The sequence below is a fragment of the Lithobates pipiens genome, unplaced genomic scaffold, assembly GCF_037356315.1.
Source record: "Lithobates pipiens isolate NorthernLeopardFrog02 unplaced genomic scaffold, aLitPip1_a1.2 Scaffold_8, whole genome shotgun sequence".
Taxonomy (NCBI): Eukaryota; Metazoa; Chordata; class Amphibia; order Anura; family Ranidae; genus Lithobates; species Lithobates pipiens.
Genome location: NW_027507903.1, coordinates 464,499,263 through 464,508,896, shown reverse-complemented (window position 1 = coordinate 464,508,896; position 9,634 = coordinate 464,499,263). Strand labels below are relative to the sequence as shown.

Here is a 9,634-nt window from a genome sequence, read left to right as displayed (position 1 = left end):
TCATGAGGGTCTCCTATATATGCACACATCCATTTAGGGACACATTAGACATTTCCATTTATTGAGGTTGAATGTCAGTCTGGTTTTTATGTATTTTTCTTCTTTCATATATGTATGCACTATCAGTTCCCACCTAACATACAAATATATTGTGACTTTTTTTCTTCTCCTCTTGTCTTAAAGACACTGTTTCTTTTTGATTAACTTTCCTCATTAGAGCCTTGCAGCAGCAGCAGCAGATTGATAATTATAAAACCACTCCCATACAGACTCGCTTAGAACATACACAGACAAACAGCTATTTCTTCAAGAATTGGTAAGCTTGTTAAAATCCCTGCAATGTACATAGATCACCCAGAGGGGAATTGTTTTTTTTTTTCTCAAGAAAAAAAAAAAAAATACCGATCTCCTTGCAGTGCTTATGAAATAATGTTTTTTTTGGCATCATAGGTCTGCACACTACCAAATGATTGTACCCCATGGAGGGCTAACAAATGGAGGGCTTCTAAATGTCCTAATGGTTCTTTGGAACATGGTGGGGAAAAGGTGAAAAAAAAAAAAAAGCACCTTTTACTGACCATCGCCCTTTGTGACAGTTATTTGTGCACTGTCGATAGGCACTACAAATGCTCTAACACCACACTGGGAACGGGTTCTCTTGAGAACTGCTACATGGCTGAAAGACCGAATTTCAAAGCAGCTAAAGTGATCTCTACTATTTGCCCTCAATTTGGACTTGGATCTTTTGAATCTGCTAGTGAATATACTTTGGTTGGGCAATGGGGAGTCTAGAGACAAAGGTACATTCTGAAAAACCACTACCGAAACCTACACTTCCTCTCTACAGTTCTCTAAAAAAAAAGTAACTAAACCTAAAATTTTAAAATAAATTGCAAGCAGGCAGTTCTTATTGCAGAAGATACATGTGATGTCTCCTCTTTAATTAGACCCACTTACTTTCCTGTTTGCAGTCTTCTATTGAATGTGCAGCTCAGTTTACGGACACTGTGGCTGTGTTAGAATGACTGACTCCTGTGCGCATGCATTGAAGCACATCATCCCCTGCTGACAAATCAAAAGGCTGAAAGCCTGGCATCCAGAATTAGCCCAGGGAAAAGATGACAGCAGCCAGTGTTGGAAGATGGAGGAGAGTATCTTGAGGAGTTAGGCTTCTAGGCATATTACAGAAGCTGTACCAAAGTCAGGCCATAATTTCACTGCAAAGTACAGAAAGGGCCACCTACACTGCATGTGGGTCAAAGGCCACTGGATATTGTATCATAGCTAGAAAGGTGTCCCAATAGGGTAGCATTTTTTTTTTGAACGTTAAAAGGGTACCTGTACACAAGCAACCAAAGAGGAGAGTGCCTAACTAAAGGTGCCCACAGACATTAGGTTATACCACTCTGGCCAAAAATGCCCAGAATAAGCAATGATCTATGTAGATGGGCTCCGACTGCAAAAATAATGTATGAGAACCTTTTCCCAATCCGGGTATCACCGAGGAACCCTGGTGCCAGGCCTAAACAGGAAATGGAGCAGTTCCCCCAGTCCAGGTTATTGCTCAAAGTGTATGTAAACACCCCCATTCACTATTAGGAAGCCAGTCTGAGCAATGACTGCGGCTGGAGCACAAGCAGGTAAACAGGAAGTGGATGCAAAAAGCTGTAGAGGATAGTAGGGCTGAGCTACAAAAAAAAAAAAAAAAAAAGGATGAACAAAATTGAAAAACAGTATTTTCTAAAAGATACGGATACACTGCCTTAAGAAACCAAATGTCATCCAGGCAGGGTTTACATCTGCTTCAAGGCGTCATTGCACACAAACACATAAAAAAATAAAAATAAAATATTTCTAAATATGCTGCCAGAAGTTGGCAAAAATAAATGCTTTTAATAGTGCATTTTATGCACCCTTTATGTGTGTATGCATATATTGCATTTAGATGCGCAGGAGTGTAATTGATTCTATTGGTTAGAACAGTGGTCTCCAAACTGAGGCCCAGGGGCCAAATGTGGTACTTTGATTGCCTATATCTGCCCCTGGGGCACTGTTCCTCTCACTGACACCAACTACGGGACACTATTTCTCCCACTGACACCAACTACGGGGCATTATTCTTCCTACTGACACCAATTATGGGGCACTATTCCTTCCACTGACACCAAATTTGGGGCACTATTCTTCCCACTGACGCCAATCATGGAGCACTATTTCTTCCACTGACACCAATAATAGGGTACTATTCTTCCTACCGACACCAATCATGGTGCACTATTACTTCCACTGATACCAATGATAGGGCACTATTCCTTCCACTGTCACCAACTATGGGGCACTATTCTTCCTACTGACACAAATCACGGAGCACTATTCATTCCACTGACACCAATAGGGTACTATTCTTCCTACTGACACGAATCAAGCAGCACTATTCCTTCTACTGACACCAATAATAGGGTACTATTCTTCCTACTGACACCAATCATGGAGCACTATTACTTCCACTGATACCAACTATGGGGCACTATTCTTCCTACTGACATCAATCACGGAGCACTATTCATTCCATTGACACCAATAATAGGGTACTATTCTTCCTACTGACACCAATCATGGAGCATTATTCCTTCCACTGATACCAATGATGGGGCACTATTCCTTCTACTGACACCAATGATGGGGTACTATTCCTTCCACTGACACCAATAAAAGGGTACTATTCTTCCTACTGACACCAATCATGGAGCCCTATTCCTTCCACTGACACCAATAACGGGGTACTATTCTTCCTACTGACACCAATGATGGGGTACTATTCCTTCTACTGACACAAAAATCTGGCCCCCCAAAGACTGAAGGACCATGCATTAATTTATTCTAACCACTAGAATAAATTTACACGCACAAGTGCATGTTTGGGCACATAAGGGGGGAAATTATGCTGGAAGACTCCTCTCTGAACACAGGTTTGGGGCACTTTTTTATGCCGCTGAACACTGCTTCTAAATAAGCTTTAAATGAAACAAATCTGCATATGCACAATAGATAACCTAGAGCTGCTTTCAGAAGCATAAAAAAAAAAAAGCCAGATGCCCTTAGCAGCAGCATTTTTTTCTGCCCATGTGCACGAGGCCTTAAGGAAACCTGTGGTTACCGTAAATAAGCAAATAACAACATAAGCTATCAACATAAATCTCTTGTTTGAAAATAAATTCAAACCAGTCCTGCCCGGTTCCCCAGCTGCTTTTTTCCCCAGTTGCTTGTAGTGAGATTAGGCACACTATCTGCCCTATCCCACAATGCAATGGGGTGTGTGTGCACACACATAGACATGGAGGGGAATCTGCCTATGTTCACTCTGTGGGGGGGGGGGGGGGGTAGTTAGAAAGCTGGAGGAAGTGGTAATGGCCTGCAAGCACTCAAATCAGCTCACATAGTCTTTTAAGAACTACAAGCCATCTGCATGACACGTTATCTGCAACAATATCACTGTGCAAAAGCAGCACGAGAGCGTTTGTGTCCCTGCTCTCTAAACAAAACACCACTCCATTTTCTCCATGGAAAAAAAAACCCAACCCCACACCCCCCACCTCCGGTACTACAGCCAAGCATCACCAGGAAGGAGAAAAAAGCCATTGTTTCAATGCATTCCATTAAACATCCTCTTCTGCTTTTTATTGACCAAACCATAGTGTTCTGTACTTAACTAAAAAAAAAAGGAAATTTGATCTTCTAAATATATAAAATTAAATAAATAAATGTAGTCAGTCAAACTGTATGATGTACTCTGGGTAGATCTGATTGCTGTCAAAAATGACATAAAGGAGCGGAGAAAAAGGATTGTCCACGCAGCTGTCATATAAGTTGATAAGACTCCCGTCCTTTGAAGGCGGTCGGATGTAGGTCTTGTTTCCTGTGGTGTAATCTCCAACTATGACCCTGGCCAGGAACATGGATTTGTTTGTAAACGAGCTGCAAAAGAAAGGGTTCACGCCATGCAGTCCCAGTGTCATACTGTGCTTGCTGCTGTTTTTACAGTATTGGCTTGATAACGAGGCCTGCTTTGCAAAGTAGGTACCTGCAGAACAAGAAAGCAAAAGGAGATCAACCATTTCAATTACATTCAGGATCAAACTGCCCCAATAAAATAGATACAAGTCCAATCTCATTGCGCATGTTAAAGCGGATCTTTACCCTCCAGAATTCCCATAAATTTTTTATGCCCCATACACACGGGCGGATCTTCCGACGGAAAATGTGCGATCAGATCACATTGTAGGAAAATCCGACCGTGTGTGGGCTCAATCTGACTTTTTCCGTCGGATTTTCCGAGGCACAAAATTTGAGAGCAGGATCTAAAATTTTCCAACAAAATCCAGTCGCATAAATTCGGATCGTGTATAGACAATTCCGGACAAAGTGCCACGCATGCTCACAATAAACTAAGAGATGAAAGCTATTGGCTACTGGCCCATTTATAGTTCTGACGTACATGTTTGACGTCACCTCATTCAGAACGATCGGATTTTCTGACAACTTTGTGCGACCGTGTGTATGCAACACAAGTTTTGGCCAAAATCCATCAGAAAAAAAAAAATCTGATGGATTTTGTGATCGGAATGTTCGACCGTGTGTATGGGGCTTTATTTTTTAAGCCTTACCTACCTGGTGTTGAGCTTTGCTAACTTGATACTCACCCACCCCGGCGTATCCAGCGCTGTCCAGCTGAGAGCTTCTGGCAGCGCTCGGCCCTGCGCTGCCATATTTCTTTGCGACATCATCGCTAGGCTGGTGGCTGTTCTGGGTTCAGCAGACACGCCTCCCGATGACTCGCTGACAGGTCCGCCCCCTCCTCCTTTCCTCAATGAAAGGCTATGCCTCTTGGGATACTGACATACAGGGGAGGCACAGCGGGCAAGGTGCGTTTCATTAGCCCAAGACAAGTGACTGGCATGGGAAGGCGGGATGGACATTCTCTTAACAAAAAGAAGTAAACAAAAGAGAAGAATAAAAAATGTATGTACAGTGCCTTGCGAAAGTATTCGGCCCCCTTGAACTTTTCAACCTTTTGCCACATTTCAGGCTTCAAACGAGATATAAAATTTTAATTTTTTGTGAAGAATAACCAACAAGTGGGACACAATTGTGAAGTGGAACGAAATCTATTGGATATTTTAAACTTTTTTAGCAAATAAAAAACTGAAAAGTGGTGCGTGCAAAATTATTCGGCCCCTTTACCTTCAGTGCAGCGAACTCACTCCAGAAGTTCAGCGAGGATCTCTGAATGATCCAATGTTGTCCTAAATGACTGATGGTGATAAATAGAATCCACCTTTGTGTAATCAAGTCTCTGTATAAATGCACCTGCTCTGTGATAGTCTTCAACAGGGTTCTGTTGAAAGCGCAGAGAGCATAATGAAGACCAAGGAACACACCAGGCAGGTCCGTAATACTGTTGTGGAGAAGTTTAAAGCCGGATTTGGATACAAAAAGATTTCCCAAGCTTTAATAATCCCAAGGAGCACTGTGCAAGCGATCATTTTGAAATGGAAGGAGTATCAGACCACTGCAAATCTACCAAGACCTGGCCGTCCCTCTAAACTTTCAGCTCAGACAAGGAGAAGACTGATCAGAGATGCAGCCAAGAGGCCCATGATCACTCTGGATGAACTGCAGAGAACTACAGCTGAGGTGGGAGAGTCTGTCCATAGGACAACAATCATTCGTACACTGCACAAATCTGGCCTTTATGGAAGAGTGGCAAGAAGAAAGCCATTTCTCAAAGATATCCATAAAAAGTCTCGTCTAAAGTTTGGCACAAGCCACCTGGGAGACACACCAAACATGTGGAAGAAGGTGCTCTGGTCAGATGAAACCAAAATCGAACTTTTTGCCCACAATGCAAAACGATATGTTTGGCGTAAAAGCAACACAGCTCATCACCCTCAACACACCATCCCCACTGTCAAACATGGTGGTGGCAGCATCATGGTTTGGGCCTGCTTTTCTTCAGCAGGGACAGGGAAGATGGTTAAAATTGAGGGGAAGATGGATGCAGCCAAATACAGGACCATTCTGGATGAAAACCTGTTGGAGTCTGCAAAAGACCTGAAACTGGGACGGAGATTTATCTTCCAACAAGACAATGATCCCAAACATACAGCAAAATCTACAAAGGAACGGTTCACAAATAAACATATCCAGGTGTTAGAATGGCCAAGTCAAAGTCCAGACCTGAATCCAATCGAGAATCTGTGGAAAGAGCTGAAAACTGCTGTTCACAAATGCTCTCCATCCAACCTCACTGAGCTCGAGCTGTTTTGCAAGGAAGAATGGGCAAGAATTTCAGTCTTTCGATGTACAAAACTGATAGAGACATACCCCAAGCGACTTGCAGCTGTAATTGCAGCAAAAGGTGGCTCTACAAAGTATTAACGCAAGGGGGCCGAATAATTTTGCACGCCCCACTTTTCATTTTTTTATTAGTTAAAAAAGTTTCAAAAATCCAATAGATTTCGTTCCACTTCACAATTGTGTCCCACTTGTTGGTGATTCTTCACAAAAAATAAAAATATTTTATATCTTTATGTTTGAAGCCTGAAATGTGGCAAAAGGTTGAAAAGTTCAAGGGGGCCGAATACTTTCGCAAGGCACTGTATGTATGTATGTATGTATGTATGTATGTATGTATGCATGTGTATATAAATAAATATATAATATATTTCTGCAGAGGAGGGGAGGAGGGGTGAAGGTCCGCTTTAATGTGATTTCAATATTTTTAAATCTGCAGCTTTCATTAAAATAACTAGTGATCTTGTCCTAAAGGTCCCTTTTTCAGGCACTTTCTGCTATAGGGCAACAACACTTTGCCCTTGTACACACGGTCGGAGATTCCGACAACCAAATCCGTCGGATCTTGTCTGACGGATTGTGTCCGAAACTGTTGCATACACACGGTCGGACAAAGTTGTCGAAAAATCCGATATTTCAGAACGTGGTGACGTAATTTAGTTACGATGGGACTACGTTTAGGCTAGTAGCCAATAGCTTTGATGTAGGAATTTGATCTGAGCATGCGTGGCACTTTGTCCGATCGGAATTCTCTACACATGATCGGAGTATGTCCGATCGGAGCATTTTGTCGGAAAATATTTCCGGCAAGTTGGAAAATGTGGTCCGACGGAAACAGTCCGATGCAGACCACACACAGTCGGAATATCCGACAAAACGCTCCGATCGGACACATTCCGTCAGAATCTCCGACCGTGTGTACAAGGGCAAAGTGTTGTTGCCCTATAGCAGAAAGCTTTGTCTCTGTCTCCCAGTTGTTCTCCTGTGTTGTCTCACCCTGTTACATGGGCTTCTGATGGAAGCTACAAGTGGACATTTCAAGAAACATTTTGCAGATATGATCCACTGATGTCACCTAGTAAACCCGCCATCAGAAATGCCATGTGGCCATCGCTGGAGTGCATACAGACAAAAACGGGTGCAGCAGATCAGTACTGAGATGCATCAAAGGATGAAAAACTGTTAAAAAGGTATTTATTAAAGAGTACTGTATATGTATAGCCACATTTTTGTCGTTTTAGCAACAGTAGAAAAGGGTTAGAATCGCTGTAAAGATTTTATTGCTGTTTAAGGGGAACTTCATCCATGCTATATTTTTTATTTATTCCCAAATCTTGGGGTTCCTATTTGTTTTGATATAGTCAAATCATCATTCATTTATAGGGATCTATCAATGAACAGACTACAAGTCCCATCTTCCACCATGGCAGAGGGACTCGTAGATCTCAATGGAGCACAAGTCCAATGATGTCACCACACTAATAAGCCAGTGTTGACTTCTTCCAGTCTGGCAAGCTTATACCTGCACTGCCAGACCTTTACAATAGTAGATTTGACTCTTCAACACTACCTGCCTCCATGCGGGAAGGTCTCATCATTACTTCCCAAACCTGTTAAAAACCCTGGGTTGCCAGAGTCTTATAGACAAATTTCCATAGTACAAGCAAATGTCAAAATCTTGGCAAAGATACTGACCATATGCTTGAACCAGGTTATTCTATCATCAATTCATACAGACCAAATAGGCTTTATGCCCTGTAAAAACACAGCCTCCAACACTAAATGGCTGTTTATGAATCCCCAAGCCTCTCATGATCACATAGGCAGGAGAGAGATAGTAGCTTTGGATGCGGCCAATTTTCTAATCAGTGAAATGGTGTATCTATGGCATTGTCTAAAACGCTTTGGTTTTGTTTCAATTGCTGTATCAGGCCCCGTATTGGTAAATGACTGGATCTCTGAACCATTTCCCCTTTTCAGGGGGACAAGCCAGGGATGTCCCCCTGTCCTACTGCTACACTGCTGTAAAAATCACTTGCGATATCCATTAGATTTAAGCCATTCATACGAAGACTGCGAGTTGGCCAGTTTGTCCAGACCATTGGAATATATGCAGATGATATTCTCCTTGGTTTTGAGGATACTGGTCCTTCACTGCAGGTTACTCCACAAAGTATCTAGCAATTTGGGGAATGCTCTGGTCTGGGACAAATCCTAAGTGCTTCCCACTGACACTTTTCCATCTATGGAAATCTAGCATTGGCGCAGGTTAGAGCATTCTCAAACACAGAACTCACTGGCAGTTTGGAGATTATATATTTGTCATATTAGCACTCTCACATTTCTGATGCAACAAAGAGGGGGTGATGAGGCATGCACTGGACAAGGTTTGGGGAATCGATCAGCCATGACACTACAAACTCCAGTCACATGTGACACCTTGATTACAAGGTAAGGCAAGCAAACACAGAAAATAAAACTACACTACTATCCGGTTAAGAGAATGAAAACATTTGTGAAAGCGACATTGAATTAAAAACATACCTGTTCTTTGCCCAAGCACCTTTAATAATAATAAAAAAAAAAAAAAAAAACACAAACAGGAGAGTGCAATATGGTAGGGCAGAGAGATGGTAGCATCTAAGAGGACCAAACTGTACTAAACTACACAATTTTCAAGAAGCCACTTAAAAAAAAAAAAGCTAAGGCTGGAAAAGCAGAAGGCTGCCACATGTGAACAGGTCTTACCTTTTCCATAAACGGTGCCATGTATACCATTCAATCGCCAGTCAAAATTATGAATGCATATTGCGCTGACAAATTCATTGCTTGTACCGTGAAAGAGCATCTCCTCCGCAATTACAGATACTCCTTTCTTCTTTTTCATTTGAGCTTTCTTCCTACAGAGAACGCCACAAGCAGTCACAGATAAGGTTTATTAACCGATTCACTGGCAGAGTTTTATTTTTTATTTACTGCACACGTTATAATGCACATTTCAGTTAGTTCTGTTCAGCAATTTTACAATATTTGAGCTACCGTTATTTAATTCCATATTTTCAGTAAAAGTGCAGGCAAAAAAAAAATAAAAAATTTGTTGTCCACAAACATAATACCCAATTTTTCTGTAACACATAAAAAATTGTGTTGAGCGATTGGGTACCAAACATTTCCTAAAGTCCTAAAACTGTTCGCATCTGTAAAACGGCAACAAACTATAGCACCCAAAATTTTCCATAAACAAGGCTTTATAAGCCCTGAAAGCTACCCCAACTCTGGT

The 9,634-nt window shown here is 41.8% G+C and overlaps 1 protein-coding gene across 1 annotated transcript in view; it reads right to left on the bottom strand.

The window, feature by feature from the left end:
* Window positions 1-3,651: 3,651 nt before the first annotated feature.
* The window catches only part of PARP11 (poly(ADP-ribose) polymerase family member 11), a 40,327-nt gene continuing 34,344 nt past the window's right edge, over window positions 3,652-9,634 (bottom strand). The window contains exons 8-9 of the mRNA XM_077468517.1: window positions 9,103-9,254; window positions 3,652-4,081 (exon numbers count right to left, since the gene is read on the bottom strand). Coding sequence (XP_077324643.1) covers window positions 3,768-4,081; window positions 9,103-9,254 — 466 coding nt within the window. The 3' untranslated portion in view covers window positions 3,652-3,767. The remainder of the gene's footprint in view (window positions 4,082-9,102; window positions 9,255-9,634) is intronic.